The sequence below is a fragment of the Periplaneta americana genome, chromosome 14 (assembly GCF_040183065.1).
Source record: "Periplaneta americana isolate PAMFEO1 chromosome 14, P.americana_PAMFEO1_priV1, whole genome shotgun sequence".
Classification (NCBI taxonomy): domain Eukaryota; kingdom Metazoa; phylum Arthropoda; class Insecta; order Blattodea; family Blattidae; genus Periplaneta; species Periplaneta americana.
In genome coordinates this window covers 10,134,779-10,160,730 of record NC_091130.1, presented here as the reverse complement: position 1 = coordinate 10,160,730, position 25,952 = coordinate 10,134,779, and the positions used below count along the sequence as shown (strand labels likewise).

The following is a 25,952-nucleotide window of genomic DNA, read 5'->3' as shown; positions in this document are numbered from 1 at the left end:
TCCAGGGGGGAGCTAAAGTTTTTCTGTATATATTATATTTTATGTTACAATTATTAGCAAAATAAAAATAAATAAATAAAATAAATAAATTACCGAGCTAGTTGCAAATGCCTGCTAGCCTGTCCATCTGGTGAATGTTAGGGACTTACCTGACCCTATTTCGATTTATGCGCAGGGTTTAAGTTTTAACATACATATGCCCCATTCTGTCAAAAACTATTATCTACATCTGCATGAAATTTTTACCACATAATTCCAACAGTACTGCGATGTGGATCTACTTTTGTTAAATTCTCTTACATAGTTAATCATTTTTTACTTGGTTATTTAATGACGCTCTATCAACTACTAGGTTATTTAACGTCGGTGGAATTGGTGATAAGATGATATTTGGCGAGATGAGGCCGAGGATTCGCCATAGATTACCTGCGGTTGGGGAAAATCCAAACAGGTAATCAGGAAATCGAATCCATGCCCTAGCGCAAGTCTGGGTCAGCAGATAAACGCGCTACCGCCTGAGCTACGCCGGTGGCTAGTTAATCTTTAAACAGATTAAGGTTTTTTTAAATAGGTTATTTTATGGCGCTTTTATCAACATCTAGGTTATTTAGCGTCTGAATGAAATGAAGGTGATAATGCCGGTGAAATGAGTCCGGGGTCCAGCACCGAAAGTTACCCAGCATTTGCTAATATTGGGTTGAGGAAAAACCCCGGAAAAAACCTCAACCTGGTAACTTGCCCCGACCGGGAATCGAACCCGGGTCACCTGGTTTCGCGGCAAAAGCGCTAACCGTTACTCCACAGGTGTGGACATGATGGTCATTTTTTTCTAATCGACGTTTAAAAATTATTGATGATCACTGCAGTTAATATGAATGAATAAACGCCCTATAAAAATTACGATATACATAGGTTGGATAAAAAGTAATGGCAACACTGCTGCCACGTGACGATATTGCGTTCGAGAGTTGCCAGCGGCAACAGTACTCTCTCAATCTACTGCAGTGTGTAGAACGTTGACTTTCATAGGGATAGTGCGAGCGCCCTAAGACCACGTTTACAAAACTAGAGCAACGTTCCTGGATCAAAATTGAAGTGGCACGAGGTCGTAGTACACAAGAATGTTTTCAGGGACTGCATGAAGCATATGCCGATGCAGCGTTGCCACATCGCACAGTGACACGATGGGTTAAAGCGTTCCGGGAAGGCAGGGATGGTGAAAGTGATGTTCATTGTGGCGTATGACATTGATGGGGTAATACTGCACCACGCTGTACCTCCAAGGCAGACGGAAAACGCGGACTACTGGAACATCCACCGTAGTCACCCGATATGATCCATGCGATTACGATCTTTTCACCAAAGTGAAAGAACCACTGCGAGGGACCCGGTACAATACCAGAGATGAACTTATCCATGCTATAGGGCGGCCAATACGGAACATCAACAAAGATGGACGCGCTGATGGTGTACGACGCCTTCCAAACATTTGGCAAAAGGTAATAAATAAGGGGGGCAACTATATAGAAGGTACGTAAATGTTGTACCCTGTGAATAAAGACGTGTCAGAAATGTCGAACTGTTGCCATTACTTTTTATCCAGCCCTAGTATTTTTAAACCCGAATAGTTTCTGAGATAGTAGGATATTCATAGGGCCTTTTTAACATTGATGAGTTAGGGTTTTAAATCACCTCTTAATATAATGAAATGTTTTTACTAATGTCGGGTATTTGACTGTCATTCACACATCTGAAGCCAGTTACGTAGACCAATTTACCGACAGAGTCGTTGGCCAGAGTGTGCCATAGGAGGCTAGTCTACGCTACACCCACAATGGGATGATGATGAAGATTTGTTGGGATGCCACAGGGGAACCGGAGCTCCCGGAGAAAATTCCTGTGTTACCTGGACCACGGGCTTGCCCAATACAAGTTATGAAACGGGGGTACATCAGGGATCGAACCCGGGCGCACAGGATTAAGTCTAGCGTTCTAGCCACTAGACCACCTTGACGACATATAATGAAATATAGGAAGTATTATAACTCATTTTATGCTCGACCACGCCGAAATGTAGTAATTATACACCTGGTAGCAGTCCTTTAATGCATGTCATTAAAGTACACCTATTCATTAAAGTTCAGGTTTTCGATTATTCTCGGATATGCAATCGAAAGGCAGCGAGGGAAACGTCACGGAGGCTGGAAATCCAATACTGTCGCAGAAGGTTATGTTCTGTTACTATAATAATTAGCGTTAATTGTAAATAATATTCAAATAAATTCAAATTGTCATCTTGTTTTTCAATTCTAAATCAATTTCCAGGTTATATCAAAATTAGTTCATGTTATTCTCTACATTACATTAAGCTCAATGACATTATTGTTCTTCGGAAAAAATCAATACTTACGCGTCTGCGCACATCTCACACGAGCTATGCACAAGGTCACTTACGATCTTCAGTCAGATACAAATAAAATGAATACTTCTGAATAATTTCAAGTTAGAAATATGGTCCAGCATAAAAAGTCGTATGAAACTTGCCTATAATGGTAATTAAGACGCTCGTATGAAAATTATGAAACTCGCTTGCGCTTGTTTCATAAACAAACATACTCGCGTCTTAATTACTACCATTATAGGCTCGTTGCATAATGTACTATTCTTTAATATTTTACATATACGAGTATTGTCATTGTAGGAAACTCACTGTCTTTCCTTAGCACCTACAGGGGCACTCCCAGAAGTCAAAACTTCGCATTAAAAACGTAACAGCCGGAAAATCACTTCGTGAAACCAGCTAACAAATGAACATTCGGTTACGCATAGCTGTTTCTGTCAGATTGACTATCATTCTTTCGCCCACTCACATGCGAAATACAATAACTCTAATAATTCACTAATGAAAGCAACTTTACTCGAATCTCAAACTTCGACGTCACTGGATCGAGTTACGAGGGAAAAGGGGGGATTAGAAAGTAAAGGGTGTCGACTATAAATGGCTTGTAATGTCAGAAAATGACTTGCCATTAAATTTAACACCTTCCTGAAGTGAAATTAATTCGCCGTAACCATGTAAATTGCAGTCAGTTGTCATCTCTGGGTACCGTGACGTAATTGAACGTCATTCGACACAAAGCTGGACGTCTATCGAAAACAGCCGTGAAACTTGTAGTTTCCTTATTAGCAGGCCGGTTTTTAGTGCTTTCTCACTTGCATATCACCTGAAGAGCTTGTTAATCATGCCATGAGATAGGTAATGTAAGACTGGTTTGATGACAAATTTCTCAATACTTCTTCCTCAATTTTGAAAGAGAAATATACAGAACTCTTATTTTCCATCAACCATTTGGCGCATCAGTTGAAATATAATAATCGCATTCTCTAACTCTAAATAGATTTCATGTTACTATTACTATCACTATTACTACTACTGCTACTGTTACTACTAATACCACTACCATTATCTCTACCACTACTACTAGAGGAGTTAAAATCTATCCTCTTAGACGTTTCTTAGTTCGCAGCATGTATTAATAATAATAATAATAATAATAATAATAATAATAATAATAATAATAATAATAATAATAATAATAATAATTTTATTTTCCCTGGCAGAGTTAAGGCCATCAGATTTTCTCTTTCACTCAACCACGATCAAAGCACATACAGAAAAATATACCGGTATACCAGTATTAACTTAAAATAATAATAATAATAATAATAATAATAATAATAATAATAATAATAATAATAATAATAATAATTTTATTTTCCCTGGCAGAGTTAAGGCCATCAGATTTTCTCTTTCACTCAACCACGATCAAAGCACATACAGAAAAATATACCGGTATACCAGTATTAACTTAAAATAATAATAATAATAATAATAATAATAATAATAATAATAATAATAATAATAATAATAATAATAATAATTTTATTTTCCCTGGCAGAGTTAAGGCCATCAGATTTTCTCTTTCACTCAACCACGATCAAAGCACATACAGAAAAATATACCGGTATACCAGTATTAACTTAAAATAATAATAATAATAATAATAATAATAATAATAATAATAATAATAATAATAATAATAATAATTTTATTTTCCCTGGCAGAGTTAAGGCCATCAGATTTTCTTTTTCACTCAACCACGATCAAAGCACATACAGAAAAATATACCGGTATACCAGTATTAACTTAAAATAATAATAATAATAATAATAATAATAATAATAATAATAATAATAATAATAATAATAATTTTATTTTCCCTGGCAGAGTTAAGGCCATCAGATTTTCTCTTTCACTCAACCACGATCAAAGCACATACAGAAAAATATACCGGTATACAGTATTAACTTAAAATAATAATAATAATAATAATAATAATAATAATAATAATAATAATAATAATAATAATAATAATAATAATTTTATTTTCCCTGGCAGAGTTAAGGCCATCAGATTTTCTTTTTCACTCAACCACGATCAAAGCACATACAGAAAAATATACCGGTATACCAGTATTAACTTAAAATAATAATAATAATAATAATAATAATAATAATAATAATAATAATAATAATTTTATTTTCCCTGGCAGAGTTAAGGCCATCAGATTTTCTCTTTCACTCAACCACGATCAAAGCACATACAGAAAAATATACCGGTATACCAGTATTAACTTAAAATAATAATAATAATAATAATAATAATAATAATAATAATAATAATAATAATTTTATTTTCCCTGGCAGAGTTAAGGCCATCAGATTTTCTTTTTCACTCAACCACGATCAAAGCACATACAGAAAAATATACCGGTATACCAGTATTAACTTAAAATAATAATAATAATAATAATAATAATAATAATAATAATAATAATAATTTTATTTTCCCTGGCAGAGTTAAGGCCATCAGATTTTCTCTTTCACTCAACCACGATCAAAGCACATACAGAAAAATATACCGGTATACCAGTATTAACTTAAAATAATAATAATAATAATAATAATAATAATAATAATAATAATAATAATAATAATAATTTTATTTTCCCTGGCAGAGTTAAGGCCATCAGATTTTCTTTTTCACTCAACCACGATCAAAGCACATACAGAAAAATATACCGGTATACCAGTATTAACTTAAAATAATAATAATAATAATAATAATAATAATAATAATAATAATAATAATAATAATAATAATAATAATAATAATAATAATAATAATAATTTTATTTTCCCTGGCAGAGTTAAGGCCATCAGATTTTCTCTTTCACTCAACCACGATCAAAGCACATACAGCAAAATATACCGGTATACCAGTATTAACTTAAAATAATAATAATAATAATAATAATAATAATAATAATAATAATAATAATTTTATTTTCCCTGGCAGAGTTAAGGCCATCAGATTTTCTCTTTCACTCAACCACGATCAAAGCACATACAGAAAAATATACCGGTATACCAGTATTAACTTAAAATAATAATAATAATAATAATAATAATAATAATAATAATAATAATAATAATAATAATTTTATTTTCCCTGGCAGAGTTAAGGCCATCAGATTTTCTTTTTCACTCAACCACGATCAAAGCACATACAGAAAAATATACCGGTATACCAGTATTAACTTAAAATAATAATAATAATTTATTTTATTTATTTATTTATTTATTTATTTATAATATTAACGTGCAAAACAACAGCACAAGGCCAATTACTGATAATAATAATAATAATAATAATAATAATAATAATAATAATTTTATTTTCCCTGGCAGAGTTAAGGCCATCAGATTTTCTCTTTCACTCAACCACGATCAAAGCACATACAGAAAAATATACCGGTATACAGTATTAACTTAAAATAATAATAATAATAATAATAATAATAATAATAATAATAATAATAATAATAATAATTTTATTTTCCCTGGCAGAGTTAAGGCCATCAGATTTTCTTTTTCACTCAACCACGATCAAAGCACATACAGAAAAATATACCGGTATACCAGTATTAACTTAAAATAATAATAATAATAATAATAATAATAATAATAATAATAATAATAATTTTATTTTCCCTGGCAGAGTTAAGGCCATCAGATTTTCTCTTTCACTCAACCACGATCAAAGCACATACAGAAAAATATACCGGTATACCAGTATTAACTTATAATAATAATAATAATAATAATAATAATAATAATAATAATAATAATAATAATAATAATAATTTTATTTTCCCTGGCAGAGTTAAGGCCATCAGATTTTCTTTTTCACTCAACCACGATCAAAGCACATACAGAAAAATATACCGGTATACCTGTATTAACTTAAAATAATAATAATAATTTATTTTATTTATTTATTTATTTATTTATAATATTAACGTGCAAAACAACAGCACAAGGCCAATTACTGATAATAATAATAATAATAATAATAATAATAATAATTTTATTTTCCCTGGCAGAGTTAAGGCCATCAGATTTTCTCTTTCACTCAACCACGATCAAAGCACATACAGAAAAATATACCGGTATACCAGTATTAACTTAAAATAATAATAATAATAATAATAATAATAATAATAATAATAATAATAATAATTTTATTTTCCCTGGCAGAGTTAAGGCCATCAGATTTTCTCTTTCACTCAACCACGATCAAAGCACATACAGAAAAATATACCGGTATACCAGTATTAACTTAAAATAATAATAATAATAATAATAATAATAATAATAATAATAATAATAATAATAATAATAATTTTATTTTCCCTGGCAGAGTTAAGGCCATCAGATTTTCTTTTTCACTCAACCACGATCAAAGCACATACAGAAAAATATACCGGTATACAGTATTAACTTAAAATAATAATAATAATAATAATAATAATAATAATAATAATAATAATAATAATAATAATATTATTTTCCCTGGCAGAGTTAAGGCCATCAGATTTTCTCTTTCACTCAACCACGATCAAAGCACATACAGAAAAATATACCGGTATACAGTATTAACTTAAAATAATAATAATAATAATAATAATAATAATAATAATAATAATAATAATAATTTTATTTTCCCTGGCAGAGTTAAGGCCATCAGATTTTCTTTTTCACTCAACCACGATCAAAGCACATACAGGAAAATATACCGGTATACCAGTATTAACTTAAAATAATAATAATAATAATAATAATAATAATAATAATAATAATAATAATAATAATAATAATTTTATTTTCCCTGGTAGAGTTAAGGCCATCAGATTTTCTCTTTCACTCAACCACGATCAAAGCACATACAGAAAAATATACCGGTATACCAGTATTAACTTAAAATAATAATAATAATAATAATAATAATAATAATAATAATAATAATAATAATAATTTTATTTTCCCTGGCAGAGTTAAGGCCATCAGATTTTCTCTTTCACTCAACCACGATCAAAGCACATACAGAAAAATATACCGGTATACAGTATTAACTTAAAATAATAATAATAATAATAATAATAATAATAATAATAATAATAATAATAATAATTTTATTTTCCCTGGCAGAGTTAAGGCCATCAGATTTTCTTTTTCACTCAACCACGATCAAAGCACATACAGGAAAATATACCGGTATACCAGTATTAACTTAAAATAATAATAATAATAATAATAATAATAATAATAATAATAATAATAATAATAATTTTATTTTCCCTGGCAGAGTTAAGGCCATCAGATTTTCTCTTTCACTCAACCACGATCAAAGCACATACAGAAAAATATACCGGTATACCAGTATTAACTTAAAAAAATAATAATAATAATAATAATAATAATAATAATAATAATAATAATAATAATAATAATAATAATAATAATAATTTTATTTTCCCTGGCAGAGTTAAGGCCATCAGATTTTCTCTTTCACTCAACCACGATCAAAGCACATACAGAAAAATATACCGGTATACCAGTATTAACTTAAAATAATAATAATAATAATAATAATAATAATAATAATAATAATAATAATAATAATAATAATAATAATAATAAAGAGAGAGATTGAATACATATGAATATAATCACAAACAAGCAATGGGGTTGAAGAAATTGTTACTTGTGTTTCGATGGGAATGATGGGAAAAAACTTGTTATAAATGTTGCCAATCTGACAATTTAAATATATATTATAAATATTAATTATTTAAAGGATTTTCCAGGTTTATAAAACTACGTATAATACTGACATTATTGTATGATTTGAGGCTTTCTCTGCGTTGGTTCGCTAATATGTTTTCGCGGGATATCAGCCGAGTTAAGATTTTGGAATGCTCCAAGCTTTCGACTGCTATCTCTGCAGCCATCTTCAGGGAAGTGATGTCCGAACAGAAAGTCGAAAGGTAATATAGACTTTCTGTTCGGACATCACTTCCCTGAAGATGGCTGCAGAGATAGCAGTCGAAAGCTTGGAGCATTCCAAAATCTTAACTCGGCTGATATCCCGCGAAAACATATTAGCGAACTGACATTATTATTATTATTATTATTATTATTATTATTATTATTATTATTATTATTTAGGTATAATGAATATCTGTAATGCTGATCGGGTTGTATAACTTGGGATGTAGTTCCGAATTTTGCCACCAGTGGCTTTAAAATTCGCTTATAAACTTCAATAGTCTCTCGAACGTATATACTGGGTGTTCATTTCAAAGTGTGTCATGACGTCACTGTTGATGAGTCAGCGATTTGAAGCGAGTTTCAGCTTTTGTGTCAGAGAAGTTGCCTATTAATCAATGCGTTCAATCTGAACTTGAGAACGTGTACAGTATAACTTGAACGTCGTAGCAACAGATGGCGGTCTGTACGGTCTGTGTGCTACCATAACCTCTTTCCAACTGTGTTTTGCGCGGCCAAGTCATACGCAGGGTATTTGTTATCATCGGTTGCGTACGGCAACATTCCACGACACAAATCAAATGCTCCGTGTCCATGTTGACCGTCGAAGTTAATGTCAACAAATACGGAAGTAATCGTCTTAACCCTCTCCCCATATCCCAACAGTAAAAAAAAAAACTCACCTCAGTACATGTTTCGAAACAGTTCACATTCCCGGCGTTACCGTGCGTATAGGTAAGTACTCTTCTGAATGAACGCCATACTTGCTAGGCAACTTCTCTGGCAGATAAGTAATACACCTCTGCAGAAGTGTAGGAAGATTGAATTCTCTAGGCTCATCGACTAGCCACGTGATGGCATACAGCGAGCCATGACACACTTTGAACTGAACACCCAGTATTGATTTGGAGGTCTTCTAATGTATTTGTCCATGTTACTACTATCAAGATACTTATTGATTTGGAGGTCTTCTAATGTATTTGTCCATGTTACTACTATCAAGATACTTATTGATTTGGAGGTCTTCTACTTTATTTGTCCATGTTACTACTATCAAGATACTTGTTGATTTGGAGGTCTTCTACTGTATTTGTCCATGTTACTACTATCAAGATACTTATTGATTTGGAGGTCTTCTACTGTATTTGTCCATGTTACTACTATCAAGATACTTATTGATTTGGAGGTCTTCTAATGTATTTGTCCATGTTACTACTATCAAGATACTTATTGATTTGGAGGTCTTCTAATGTATTTGTCCATGTTACTACTATCAAGATACTTATTGATTTGGAGGTCTTCTAATGTATTTGTCCATGTTACTACTATCAAGATACTTATTGATTTGGAGGTCTTCTAATGTATTTGTCCATGTTACTACTATCAAGATACTTATTGATTTGGAGGTCTTCTAATGTATTTGTCCATGTTACTACTATCAAGATACTTGTTGATTTGGAGGTCTTCTACTGTATTTGTCCATGTTACTACTATCAAGATACTTATTGATTTGGAGGTCTTCTAATGTATTTGTCCATGTTACTACTATCAAGATACTTGTTGATTTGGAGGTCTTCTACTGTATTTGTCCATGTTACTACTATCAAGATACTTATTGATTTGGAGGTCTTCTACTGTATTTGTCCATGTTACTACTATCAAGATACTTATTGATTTGGAGGTCTTCTATATTTGTCCATGTTACTATTATCAAGATACTTATTGATTTGGAGGTCTTCTATATTTGTCCATGTTACTATTATCAAGATACTTATTGATTTGGAGGTCTTCTATATTTGTCCATGTTACTACTATCAAGATACTTATTGATTTGGAGGTCTTCTATATTTGTCCATGTTACTATTATCAAGATACTTATTGATTTGGAGGTCTTCTATATTTGTCCATGTTACTACTATCAAGATACTTATTGATTTGGAGGTCTTCTATATTTGTCCATGTTACTATTATCAAGATACTTATTGATTTGGAGGTCTTCTAATATATTTGTCCATGTTACTATTATCAGGATACTTATTGATTTGGAGGTCTTCTATATTTGTCCATGTTACTATTATCAAGATACTTATTGATTTGGAGGTCTTCTAATGTATTTGTCCATGTTACTATTATCAAGATACTTATTGATTTGGAGGTCTTCTAATGTATTTGTCCATGTTACTACTATCAAGATACTGTAATAGATAACGCTAAAAAATAGTTCTGTTTTCACAAAAATCGTACTTTGAAAGAAAAATGAACTAAAGAATCTATACGACAATCTCAGTAATTTAGGCACACTTTCTGTTTACTCTCTCCCATCATTTTTTGTTAATTTGAATATTTTCCGCAGTTCATATTGATGTGTTCGTACTGTGAAAAATTAATTTCGAGTTGAATTGCATATCACAAGAAAGCGAGTAGTTTGGTGGAGAGGTTGTGAAAATTCTGTATCAAACCAAATTAGTAAAATTAACGGCAAAAAGAAAGGTAATAAGATAGAACTGACCTATGAGGACGAAAATTCTAGTTTAAAACCTGTGAAAACAGATACGATAAAAATTCAATCTGGCCAACCATACGCTTAGAGCATTCTACGTACACAGGTTGCCTTCGAGACCACGTGACTTTGCATGTGCAGACGCGTTTTCAATTTAGAGGTCTTTATAAATGACAGTGTAGTTTACTGAACAATGATTGCAGCTCGAAGTAATGAGAGGTTGTGTTGCAGAGCCAACATGCCGCAGTGGGTTAGAGGACCTGACAAGTACGAGTGCAAACTGCCCCAAGAGACGCAGCTGATAGCCCTCAAGGAGCTGAGAGAGACCAAGCACACCAGGGATGAGGCCCTGGCGCAGATGAGGGATTGGATCAAGAAGAATCCCAGGATTATCAACTGCCGTCTGGGTAAGAATATACAGCAGGCCTACAACTTCAGGTTATTGGTGCCGAAAACTTGGACAGTTATTGAAACGACGATGATCGATTCATTTAAGGGGTTAGGTACAGCTTACAGCAGTAAAATTTTTGGAAATATTCAACATTTTTCTCCATTACTGTATCTTGTACAATAATGACAATTGGTATGTGTAAAACAATGTCCTCCTGCTATAGGAAAAAAATATTTTTACGATTTAAAAAAATTATTTATATATATTTTTTTTTTTCAAAATTCAAAATGGTGGCAGTTCATTATGCAGTGCTGAAGCGTTTCCCTCATAATTCATAAACTTGTTAACTTTTTCATGTTCTCTCTCTTTTATTTTATTGCTGAAACTCATGTTTACAATATCATGCTCTTTCAACTACATTCCTTAATAAATAATATATATATTTTTTAATTTTACTGTATGTTAGAAGAAAATACTGATATTTGATCATTTTTAAATGGATTTATTTTTTATCAGACAATCTATCAAAGGTAGAGAAGTGATCTTGCATCATATTGTAGATATGACACGCATAAATACACACAAAAAAATGTCATCACAGAATGTTGGATAGTTTTTGAGTTATGTGGGAAATGATTCAACACTGCATAGTGAAAAAAAAAAAATGTAAATCCTTTTTTTAAATCATAAAAATATATATATATTTTTTTTTCATGTAGCAGAAGGACAGTGTTTTACACATACTAATTTTCATTATTGTACAAGATACAGTAAGGGAGGGAAAAATGTTGAATATTTCCAAAATTTTACTCCAGTAAGCTGTACCTAACCCCTTAAGGAGGGATATACAGGTTTGAGCACTAAAAAATTAGGGAAATTCAGTTTTTTCTCTCAGCAACTAATGACTTTTTCACCTTTCAATTTGACATGCTGAATATTCACTGCTTCCGTAATTTTCAGATTTTCAGATTTACTAAAAGTTTCACCATTACGAATAATTATCACAACAAAAAAAGTGGCCGTTTATGTGCACTGATGTGCCGTTTTTATAATATCCACAAATATGTATGTTAAAGTTCGGTTTGAATACTAGATTCAAAATTCTGTATTAAAATATGAAGAGTCCACTGCAAGAATGATGGATGTCACTTTCTTGTCGAAAATGAACCAAGACTGTCAATGCATAGCTTAAGACATATAGAATGTACATACAGAGTTATATGGCATTAACACTGATAGTCATTGTCCAGTAATGATCGGAAAATCACAGTTAAGCTTTGAGCGCTAAGCATTTCAAACTTTCAATTGCTTCTCGTGCAAAATGTATTCCAAATGACATCCATCATTCTTGCAGTGGACTCTTCATATGGTTTGAATATTAAACTCAAAATTTTTTACAGATATAGAATTAAAATTTGGAGCTAGTCTTGATGGGAGTCCACTTGTATGCAGACAACAATTTCACACGACTGTCCACAAGGATTATATATACAGCAGTTCTTGTTTACTGCGCATGCGCAGTGTGTTGTAAAGGAAACTTGCACAATAAGGGAGCTTCAAATTTTATTTCCGTATCTGTACATAATTATCAATCTTTTGGCACTTTAAATTAAAATTTCGTAAAAACAAAGTAAAACGTCTCTTAAAAGACTTTTTGACCCGAAAGGACTTGAAGCATAAAATGTACGCTTTGAAAAATCGTATTTCGCGAAAAGTACAGTAGGTACCTTTACAAATAACGTATTTCCGTGGCGACCGAAGTCTAGTGACGTCAGTGTAATTTTCGTCTCACCAAATCCTTTAATTTTTCTATTAATTCAGTTAAATATAGATGTTACATACCAAACATTTCTGGAATCGAACTGTTTAGGGAATAACTAAAAAATTGCCTGGTTTAATTTTTTTTTTAAATTTTCAGTGCATATAGACATGAAATTCTAACGATAAATGCTTTTCCTGATCTTACAGATGGCCAGTTCCTGCTTCGATTTCTGCGCACAAAGAAGTACAGCGTGGTGCAGGCACAGGAGGCCCTGGAGCGATATCTGCTGCTGAGACAAGCTTATGCACCTGCGTTCAGAAACCTCGACTACACAGACCACACAATGAACGAGCTCATCAGCAATGGGTACAAAACTCAAGTTCTATCACATATTGACCATAGTGGGCTGGCTCAGTTCAACACTTAACACTCAAACCAAAGAAACTCTGCCCCACTTTCAATATGTGATAGACTGATACGGTACAACACTGAAAGGGATTAATTGATTCAAACATAAGGAATCCTACTAACATTACATTAACAGAGTGAAGGGTTAACTGCGCGAAGGTGATCCGATGTTGCCATATGTCCATTATTATTCCAAACTTGGTACCGTCAACATAATGTATTTAAAGATTTTTTCTTTCCCGGACCTTGTGTCTCTGAAATTTTAGATACCGGTATTAACAATCCCGGCAACAATGTATAGTAACTAGCTTTCACTCCCTCTTAATATTATCCTTCAGTTTTCTGATTGGTCTGTCTTTAAAGATCTTGCACTAGAAGAAGTCAATCTATTTGCATCAGTGACGTTTAATGGTGCAGTTAAAATTAATATGACACGTGATATAAGTTTGTTACTTTAACATACACTATACAGGGTGTACCGTAAGTAAGGCCATTAATATCAGGGGGTTTTTCTTTGAGATATTTGAAACAAAAAAGTTTAATACAATTTTGCTCGTTTATGCTTCCTTTTCCAGGAAAAAAAAAAATTGATATATGAAACATTTCATAGCGTGTTTTGGGAAAGCCATTGATTTAATTCCCGATATGCTCAGTCAATTTAAGAGAGCGGTGTATTATGATAATAAATGATTGAAAGAATTTTAGTTCTGTCCTTTAAATGTGCAGAAATTTGATCCGAACAAATGTAACATTTTAAAATTCCTTTTCAGAACGAAAAGTTACATTTTTTCGGATCAAATTTCTGCACATTTAAAGGAAAAACTAAAATTCTTTCAATCATTTAATATCATAATACACTGCTCTATTAAACTGACAGAGCATATTGGGAATTAAATCAATGGCTTTCCCAAAACAAGCTATGAAATGTTTCGTATATAACAATTTTTATCCGGAAAAGGAAGCAAAAACGAGCAAAATTGTATTAAATATTTTTGTTTGAAATATCTCAAAGAATAGCCCCCTGAAATTAATAACATTACTTACCCTTCATCCTATATAATTACTATTCCAACTGTTGTAAATGTTTGTTGACTTTCCCTATGCTTAGAACCAATTACTTTAGGAAAATAAAAGCCTATGCATTATTTAGGAGTAACTGTTTCAATAAGAAAATGCGTCCACACCTATGGAGTAACGGCTAGTGCGTCTGGCCCGGGTTCGATTCCTGGTCGGGGAAAGTTACCTGATTGAGGTTTTTTTTCGGAGTTTTCCCTCAACCCAATATGAGCAAATGCTGGGTAACTTTGCTGGGTAACTTTCGGTGCTGGACTCCGGACTCATTTCACCGGCATTATCACCTTCATCTCATTCAGACGCTAAATAACCTAAGATGTTGATAAAGCGTCATAAAATATCCTACTGAAATAAAATAAAAATAAGAAAATGGCTCTACAAATGAATTATCTGTACAATCTCTAAAATTAGATACAAAAAGCTTCGTACTAAGTTATATAGACTATTCCTCCAAACTCATAAGACAGAAAGCTCCTTAATATGACGTGCTGGGCAGTGTTGCAACAGTAAGACATAGAAATAACCACTGATTTGTTGTTATAGTTACCTGTTCCCTGTGCCCCAGAGGGACCATTTGGGACGACGACTGGTTATCGGCATTGGATGTAAGTATCACTTTTAACAAGAGGATCCAGAGAGAGAATTGAGACCGGCAAATGAACATCTGGGTTTCATAAGAAGCTGTGACTCTTATGAATTACAAATCCTGAAGCCACTCCGTCAGTTAGCCCTGTTAGCTTGTCAGATCAAACTGTCAGTGGCGGTACCAGCATTTTTTTAAATTTGTCGGGTGGGCAGAACTTAATCAACGTGGGCTTCACATTTTAGAAATTATTAAGAAATAAATAATTTCAGTAAGGTAAAGGTAAAGGTATCCCCGTAACATGCCATGAAGGCACTTGAGGGGCATGGAGGTAGAGCCCCATGCTTTCCATGACCTCGGCACTAGAATGAGATGGTGTGGTCGGCACCACGCTCTGACCGCCTTTTACCCCCGGGAAAGACCCGGTACTCAATTTTATAGGAGGCTGAGTAAACCTCGGGGCCGTTCTGAAAGTTTGGCAACGAGAAAAAATCCTGTCACCACCTGGGATCGAACCCCGGACCTTCCAGTCCGTAGCCAGCTGCTCTACCAACTGAGCTACCCGGCCGTACAAGCAAATATTTCTAATATTAGAACTGGTCATCATATGATATGTTTTCCATATTATGTGCATCAACAAGACGTGAAACAAAATTTGAATACACTGAAGTTAAAATACAGAGTCCGCTTTATTTCCTTACTGCTAAGCGATACTCGTATTCCCATATCTGCAGTGGCATAGACAAGGGGGGGCTCAGCCTCCCCCATTTTTCAAGAAATGTTTTAATAGTACATTATGCAACGAGCCTATAATGATAGTAATTAAGACGCGAGTATGTTTATGAAACGAGCACAAGCAAGTTTCATAATTTTCATACGAGCGTCTTAATTACCATTATAGGAAAGTTTCATACGACTTTTTATGCTCGACCATATCTCTAACTTGAAATTATTCATAAGTATTCATGTTATTCTTATCTGACTGAGGAGCGGAACTGACCTTGTGCAATACCTCGTAAATTGTGAGATGTGCGCAGACGCGAAAGTATTGATTTTTTCCGAGAAACAAATGTCGACATTGACCTTGATATAATCTAGAGAGTAAAATAAACATTAATCTTGATATAACCTTGAAATTGAATTAGACATTGAAAAACGAGACCACAAATTGAATTTGTTTGAATATTATTTACAATTAACGCTAATTATTATAGTAACAGAACTAGTTGTCTTTCGATTGCATATCTGAGAATAATCTATACTTGCGCTTTCATATTGCTACAATGGTATTTTCTGATTGGTGGAACACATGAACTTTAATGAATAGGTGTACTTTAATGAGGTCCATTAAAGGGCTGCTACCAGGTGTATAATTACTACATTTCGGCATGGTCGAGCATAAAATTATATTAGATTTAACGTATTAAGAAACAATCCCCCAGTACTGAATAACTTTCCAACTTGCAGTGCTGTCTTTTGTGAAAAACCGACAGCTGACTAAATGAACTATGCCCGAAACCTTTGTAACGTGTATGTGGGGAACTTTACCTTCTCTTTTTCTCAACTGAATTATGTTGTGTGTTAAAAACTAAATTTTCAAGCACTAACCCATGTAACAAGTCCAAACTGTTGTTATTGCAGCGAAGTTTGACCCCTACAAGTATACAAATGCAGACATTCTGCGTATTCATGGCATCACATATGAAACCCTCATGGAAGACGAGATGAACCAGGTTCATGGCTATGTTCACTTTGGAGACGGAGCTGGAGTTGGTTTTCACTACCTGACACTCTTCACACCCAAAGAGGCTGTGCGTATTGTTAAGAATGGAGAGGTAAGTAGCATCAATAGACCCTGTTGTTGATTTTGATGGCAGGTGCTATTTTGCTCCTTAAATTAAATGATTCCTGGTGTTTCGGAGGAGCTATCCATAGTGACAAATCATTTATGTATTCCTCAGTTTACACCATTTGTTCAGGGTCTCTTGAAAAGTGTAAAAGAGGGATTCGACTGTAATTTTAATTTATTGGTTTGACCCAATATTTTGGGTTTGCCCTGTGACACAGAATAGCTCACAATAAAATTTAAAATGAAAAATTATATAAACAGGTTTCAGACAAAAGTGAATAAGACATAAGAAAAAAAAATAGAACCAAGTGTAATTTAAATTGAATGTATACCATAAAGATGTTGACGAAATATCGCTACAGAAAATTTTATTATGGTGGTGACGATGGCATCTTGAAGATCTCTCATCAGCTTGTATTTTTCCCTCCACTTTACAAAGGCTTTCGGGATGGTGTCTCTCGCTCCGAAGAAGAGACTGGTAACTGTGATTTTTTTCTATGTTGTATTTTGCCGTTAGGTACTGAATCGTGGGCTCGTAGATTTTCTTTTTCTCTTCGTTCACTTCAGATGGTTGAGTGGCTGAGATTTCAAATCTGATGGTAGGATCAATTATTTCGGCTGTATGTTTATTCCTATTTATAGCTATGATATCGATCCTACGATTGCTCCCACCATCAGCAATACAATGAACTTCCTCGTGAACGTCTAGATTTTTGGATCGAAGTGCATCTGCGATCATAGAACGTATGATGTTGTGACGTTTTATTCTGAGTACGTCTCCCTGTGGGCAACTCCCAAGCACATGTGGTAAAGTTTCATACTCACTGCAGTGCCTACAGTGGGTTGTGCCTGTAGAGCGACCAGGGAGAGAACGTACTGGTGCCACCATCATAGTCATTTTTAGCATTTCTCTCCATTCAGAACTTGATAATCTGTCATGATTTATGATCCACGAGTTGGCTCCATTCAACTTGATTATGTGTATCTTTTTCAGAAAACAGTACCAATGCGTCACAAGGAAGGCCATGGCATCAATGCTCCTCCATCTATGAAATTTGCAATTGACTTTGGGTTCTCTCTCATCCCAGAGAAGTATAAGAAACGCATAAAGGTACTTAACTGCAATATAATGCGATTTTCATTAAATGGTATTTACTGTGTTACATACACACTGATCGTTTTGTAAATACAGAGAGCACTGATATTATTACAAATACGTAACAAAATGTTTCTCTTCAACAGATCCACACCAGCTTAGATGAAGCCCTCAAGTACCTGGATCCCAAAATTATGCCAAAGGAATATGGAGGCGTTATGCCCATGGCAGAAATGATTGGTGAGAAGTTCTTCATATAATTTTCAATTATGCATTTAATAACTTACTTAATGGTGATTAACTCTCCTGCTACCAAGATTTTTCAAATCTTACCATTATCAAGGGAGGGGGTTAATATAATTACCCCAATCAAAATCATACATCAATCTTTCTTAAGCATTTGGAATATAAATAATTTATGTATTATTGATTATAGACTTACAAAAAATGTAGAAATATAAAATAATCATCCTATTTTTAAAAACATGGAATGATTCAAAAGTCCTGTTCCATTTTGTTGAAAACGTAAAGCAAAATTAATGAACTTTAGATATGTTACTGGTGGCACTATAAAGTAACAAATACAATAAATTTAAATTTGCTTTTTTTTCATATCAGGACAAACTTCTTAATGCTACATAATTTTTGATATGGTGGAAAACACATTTACAGGCAATGAATGTCACAGTACTGTAATATAAATTGGAAATCATTTCAGTTAGCTATTGAAAATTAAATATTAGAATACCATAAATACAACCATAAGCAACTCGGTAACGTTTATAATAAAATAAAATGAAATAAAAATATGAAAATAATAAATCGCCACCGGCATAGCTCAGTTAGCTAGTTCTCGTTGCCAAACTTTCAGAACGGCCCCGAGGTTCATTCAGCCTCCTATAAAAATTGAGTACAGGGTCTTTCCCGGGGGTAAAAGGCGGTCAGAGTGTGGTGCTGACCACACCACCTCATTCTAGTGCTGCAGTCATGGAAAGCATGGGGCTCTATCTCCATGCCCCCCAAGTGCCTTCATGCATGTTATGGGGATACCTTTACCTTTTTAATAATTAACTAATATCAATATTAATATTAATACATAAAAGTTATTTTATGTGTTTCGTTGTGGTTATAATTCAAGACTATAATCAGGTAAGTTTTCGGAGTTAGTACTAATAATTTCATGTTATCAAACAAAATACATTTTTAGGTTAGGTCTCATGAATCAATTGTTTAGTTAAACCAATGCATTTCGTATTGCTAGACAAAATACTTGACTTGTTGATTCCTTTCCCATATAGTTTGCCTACGAAAATATGTTACAAATTATTGAATTATTTAGAATAACCTTCCAGCATAAAATATGGTAAGTAAATAAGTAATTTAGTACATAGGATCGTGTGATGTCTGGTAACAGTTGGCAACACTGACAAGACGGCAATATTTGCTGTTTAGGAACTGTTCTTATGTGACCCTCACTATACAATAAGGGAGCTCAAAATTTTATACTGATCTTACTGTGGAGTTGACATGTGTCCCCGGTTTTCATGTAAAAAGTCTAGTAACTTTACATTACAACCTTATGAGTTAGCAGACTGGAAAAGTGATTCTAACCTTAGCTGTACATTTTTTACAATTCATGTTGGAAAATGTTCAGCTAAGCCTCGTGTTAATAACAAATATCAAAATATGATCAATTATTATTCAGTCAATATGGCTTAAGCATTGCATTACATATGAAAGAAAAACATATGAGAAAAGATATTGATGTGTTACATCCTATTTAATCTTGATACAAACATTTTCGCCCCTAATTGGGCATCTTCAGGTGCAAATATAAGTATCATCTAAAATCAATTACAATACAAGCTTTACATTTGAAACTGCCTTGACTAGAATAAAATATGACATAGTGACAATATTATCTATACCAACATTAAATGTCCTGTCAACATATTAAAAACAAATTTATTTTAAAACAATGTGAATGTGCTTAGCTATACGAAGTAGATCCCTTGTATGGTATCTCAAATGTATTGTGTTGTTGCCAATGAAATCATTAAAAATACTAAAGCTATACAAATTAAAATCTAATATTATCAAATGTGGAGTCATAAAGCATGTATAACTAATTTCGTGGAGCAATTGGAATTCTCGTATACGAGGGCACTGAACATTTTACGAGAATTCCAATTGCTCCACGAAATTAGTTATACATGCTTTATGACTCCACATTTGATAATATTAGATTTAAATTTGTATAGTTTTAGTATTTTAATGATTTTATTGACAACGCAATACATCTGAGATACCATACAAGGGATCTACTTAGCATGACTAAGCACATTCACATTGTTTTAAAATGAATTCGTTTTTAATTTTGACAGGACAATTAATGTAGATATAGATAATATAGTCACTATGTCATACTTTATTCTAGTCAAGGCAGGTTTAAATGTAGGCTTGTATTGTAATTGATTTTAGATGATACTTATATTTGTACCTGAAGATGCCCCATTAGGGGTGAAAACGTTTGTATCAAGATTAAATAGGATGTAACACATCAATATTTTTTCTCATATGTTTTTCTTTCATATGTAATGAAATGCTTAAGCCATATTGACTGAATAATAATTGATCATATTTTGATATTTGTTATTACTTAGCTGTATTGTATTGTATTTATTAACATTCCATGGTATTCATACATGCTTACAGCTAGAATATGGAACAAGTCAAAAAACTTAATACTATTATAAAATCTTAATTTATAGTCACAGTCTAGATGAAATATATACAGACGAGATTTACAATATAGTCTACTAGTACAACACAAAGTTTTAGTATCAATTTCAAGTGTTATTGAGTGTCATGAATTCACCTACAGAATAGAAGGCGTGAGAAATTAGGTATTTCTTTAATTTGGCCCTAAATAATTTTATGTTTTGGGTTTCATTTTTTATATCGATAGGGAGGCTATTAAAAATTTTTACTGCCATATAACGCACTCCTTTTTGATAGCACGATAGACTTACCAATGGAGTATGAAAGTCATTTTTTTGACGTGTATTTATGCTATGAACTGTTGAATTAGTTACAAAGTTTTCACGATTACATACGAGGAAGACTATTAATGAAAAGATATACTGACAAGCCATGGGCATTATTTGTAGTTTTTTGAAAATAGTCCTACACAATTCCCTAGATTTGGCACCTACTATTATTCTAATTACTCTTTTTTGTAATAGAAATATATTGTTACTATCTGTGGAATTTCCCCAGAATATTATTCCAAAACTCATTACCGAGTGGAAGTATGCAAAGTATATTGTTTTTAAGGTATTGATATTTACTATCTTTTGCATAGATCTAATAGCAAAACAAGCTGAATTTAGTTTGGGGGTAATTTCTTTAATATGATTTTTCCAATTTAACACATTATCGATTTTTAAGCCAAGAAATTTGGTTGTTGTTGTTTCTAATAGGGATCTATTGTTAATTATTGCGCTAGAAATTTGCGACGTTGAATTTGGACAGGATTTAAATTGAATGATGTTAGTTTTGTTACAATTTAATACTAATTTATTGACTGAGAACCAGTCACATATTTTGAAGAGAATTTCCTCTGTTGAAGATTGGAATGTGTTGGAGTTATTGGCTGTAATTACTATACTTGTGTCATCTGCAAATAATATGGGATGACCTACATCTTTTATAAGGGGGGCAAGATCATTTATAAAGACTAGAAAAAGTAGGGGACCTAATATTGATCCTTGAGGAATTCCATTATTAATAGTTCCCCATGTCGATGTAGATTTCATAGTTGTATTGATTTCAACTTTCTGTTTCCTATCTATGAGATATGAGTGAAACCATTGGTTAGTCTCTATGTCATACTTTATTCTAGTCAAGGCAGTTTTAAATGTAGGCTTGTATTGTAATTGATTTTTAGATGATACTTATATTTGTACCTGAAGATGCCCCATTAGGGGCGAAAACGCTTGTATCAAGATTAAATAGGATGTAACACATCAATATTTTTTCTCATATGTTTTTCTTTCATATGTAATGAAATGCTTAAGCCATATTGATTGAATAATAATTGATCATATTTTGATATTTGTTATTACTTAGCTGTACATGACAGTCACTTTCATATCTAACTTGTGCGTGTGTGCAGCTCTGTGGAAGAAGGAGCTACAGGCAGCTAGAGGGATCCTGCTGTCCCATGACCAAATGGAAGTGTGCCTTGACATGTACAGTGCGAAAGCAAGGGAAGGAGCAGTGTCGGCCTTGAAGGAGGGCTTCACGTGCAAGAAGAACAACGACATGCTGGGCATCACCGGAAGCTTCCGGAAGCTGGAAGTGGATTAACTCACCAGCAAGTGTATTAAAATCGATTAACTTCGCCCTGTTGCCAGATTTCGAGTGAAACAACCCTGTTCAAAACTTAAACCAGCACAATATGCAAGGCTATAGGTGTTTATAGGGTGAAAATGGAGGACATGGTTCAAGGATGTAGCATTAGACATGTAACTCCTAGCGAAGTGCATAAAAGACTTTCTCCTTGGTCACACATTTTGACCTTTGTCTTACCACCAACAAATGTACATTCATATCACACTGCATTATTTCATACCATTATCATTATCATCATCATTATTGTGTTTATCATGTAAGGGCTTTATTGGCTCGATATACTTTCGCAAAGTTCATTTTTGGACATGATACAGGCTGTTTGTAAGTAAGGTTATTGATAGTATTTATGTAAAGTTTCTGTTAATCTTATAAAGAAGAACTTATACAAATAAAGTGACGTTGAAACAGATTACTAGCTGAACAAGTCTGGGCCTATTCAAATTTGTGAACAACCACACTGCAAATTAGACACACAGACTATGAAATTACATCACCATTCCAAATTATATTCATAAATGAACTAGTTTTTTCACTGAAACTTATTATTTATTAAAATGATTTCATCTGTGTGCAGAATTTCACTAGTATTTCTCGTTATGTTGCCATTAGCTGAACTTTCATAAAATCCTATTCAAAAATACGAAATTGCATTTCCACTTTTATAACTAAAGCTACACAAATATTTCGATATACATGCTTTTGTTGAATTGTTAATCAATTACATACTGCACTCAAAAGACGTAAATTTGAAGGGAGGAAAAAGACATTTTCTATATGATGAAACATGACTGACATTTGAAATTAATTTGTAACATAATTTGGGAAAGTTGGCGAACTCTTTGGGCAAGTTGGCAAACTCTTTGGGAAAGTTGGCAAACTCATACAAAGTACTACCAGCCAGCTAATTGCATATGTTTCTGCACGACTCCCATGTCTAGTAGATATATATATATATATATATATATATATGTATGATGTTAATAACGTGATAAGTGTGTGTGTTGAATGTCTGATTGGCTAGCCCATGACAAATTCTGCAGAGATTCTTAAACCAGGTTCTGAAGTGGAAATGAACATTAAAGACTGTTTTGTTATGTCTAGTCGAATAGGCATGAAAGTATTCTCCTTTCAGGTCGATTTGATTTAGAAACAGGACATAAATCAATTACACATCAGGCATTGGTAAAAAAGGGAATGTCACTATCATACCTCCTATATTTTAGGGGAATAAACAATTTCTAATAAAAATCAAAGGTATCTAAATTAACTGCCAGAGAAAAAGAGTAATATTATAAATTGATGGAAATATCAATTTCTTGCTTTGTTCACTGCATTTTTTTTTAATTTGTGAACTATACTGCTTTACGAAATGTAATTTCACTGCAAACAAAAAGAAGACAGTCACATCTACTATCTGGGGATTCACTTTCGTTGGAATTTCCTTTAAATATTTCATACTCTTTGGAACGCAATGATTTTAAAACAGCTAAATATATGCATAAAATTCCCAATACTGTAAGTATTATACAGACTCAATAATGAGAAAAAATTCTATATAGGGATTATCTCTTCCTGAATTTAAATGTTTCGTTACAATAATAAATCAATGACGATTCTTAATTTCAGAATTAAATACAGCTAAACCTCAATTTTAGGGGACCTACGTTAAACATTAAATTTTCACGGTCCCAATATTATTACATATGATTAATGTATTTTTATATTCGCTTTAAAGTTTTTCTCTTTACTGTGAAACCCGCATTTTGCGTTAATAATTACTCTTAAATGATTTTTTTTTAATTTCGATTAATACAAAAATAAATTCAACACGTAAAACACAATTTTTTTAATAGTCAATGACTTGGCAATCCTGCTGCCTCGCCATGTGTTAATAGAGTGGATCACGTGATTCCCACTTCCCCCCCTGCGCGTTCACGGACATGTGTGCCTCGCAAAAAGGAAAACACTTTCTTTTGCAGAAAAAGTTAATACACAAAACAAAAAAGTCTGAGATGATGGGAACATGACTTGATAGGCACCCATCTTTCCCCTAATCTTTTTTACTTTTTTTTTTTTTTTGTAAAGTTTATCCATAATTTAATTATTGTAGCTTTTTTACAAATAAATTGAATTTTTGCGAAAATATTTCAAAATTTTTTTAAACAAAAAAATACCAAACCCCTGTTTAGTGTCATCCCCCATTTAAGATTAATTATTCTGTGTCCCCAGAAAAACGTTAAATAGGGGTTGTACGGTATTTAACTTATAAATCCAAGTAAGAAATGTCGAGAAACAAATTAGATGGGATCTCCAATTTCTCTGTAGTAAAGATCTATAGAAATTACTAATGTTTCCATTATCCATAAACTTATAAATGCTTAAGGGGAGAGGATGGTATTTTTTGGTGGAAAAGAGTAAATTTAAAAAAAAAATTCTTTAAAATACTCAGTGATATGTGTGGAATGCATAGCATAACATTTTGTGGGTATTTGTGCCCTTATCGGATGTTGAGTCACCATTTTTAAACTTCCTACGTTATGGGTTTTTAAATCGCTCACCCACTTTTATTGTTGTTTCCGGTAAATTGCATTTAAAAAAAAAATTTCTTTTAAATACCCTTTGATATGTGTGGAATGCATTGCATAACATTTTGTAGGTATTTGTGCCCTTATCGGATTTGAGTCGCCATTTTTAAACTTCCTGTGTTATGGATTTTTAAATCACTCGCCCACTTTTATTGTTGTTTCCAGTAAATTGCATTTAAAAAAAAATTTTCTTTAAAATACCCTTTGATATGTGTGGAATGCATTGCATAACATTTTGTAGGTATTTGTGCCCTTATCGGATGTTGAGACGTCATTTTTAAACTTCCTGCGCTATGGATTTTTAAATCACACGCCCGCTTTTATCGGTTTCAAGTAACTTCATTTTTTTTTTTGCTACATTGCCAGACGAAAATGGATATAATTTCTGAACTATTAAAGATACATGCATGAAATTTAGAACACTTTTCTCTGTTACAGAATTTCGTTAATTGATTTCATTTTAAAAATACGTCCATTTGTTAGCAAGAAAGGAAATCAGAAAATTGTTATTAAATATTAATTGTTTATTTTACAAACGTAGGGAATAATATCAAAATTCTGTTACAGACAGTTTGTAGAACATGCTTTTGCAAATACATTGTAAAAAACTGTTTGAAACTATCTTTAAAAGCGGTTTAGATATATCGGTTTTAGTACAATCCTGCATTGGGTATACTTCTTTTCAAATTTGGGCCCCCAAATTTTTTTTTTTTTTCAAAATATTTTTATTTGGTTGAGTTTCCACAGTTATGAGCTCTCTACATACACAAAATTAATTTTTTACACAAAATAGGAAAAATGTTTTAAAAAATACCATCCTCTCCCCTTAAACTATAA

The 25,952-nt window shown here is 32.7% G+C and overlaps 1 protein-coding gene across 2 annotated transcripts in view; it reads left to right on the top strand.

The window, feature by feature from the left end:
* The window catches only part of LOC138713133 (clavesin-2-like), a 90,692-nt gene extending 67,753 nt beyond the window's left edge, over positions 1–22,939 (top strand). For both annotated transcript variants that reach the window (XM_069844927.1, XM_069844926.1), the window contains exons 3-9: positions 11,183–11,358; positions 13,311–13,470; positions 15,130–15,191; positions 16,811–17,004; positions 18,013–18,129; positions 18,261–18,354; positions 22,292–22,939. In XM_069844927.1, the coding sequence (XP_069701028.1) occupies positions 11,190–11,358; positions 13,311–13,470; positions 15,130–15,191; positions 16,811–17,004; positions 18,013–18,129; positions 18,261–18,354; positions 22,292–22,485 (990 nt within the window). In that variant the 5' untranslated portion in view covers positions 11,183–11,189 and the 3' untranslated portion in view covers positions 22,486–22,939. The remainder of the gene's footprint in view (positions 1–11,182; positions 11,359–13,310; positions 13,471–15,129; positions 15,192–16,810; positions 17,005–18,012; positions 18,130–18,260; positions 18,355–22,291) is intronic.
* The last annotated feature ends 3,013 nt before the right edge of the window (positions 22,940–25,952 follow it).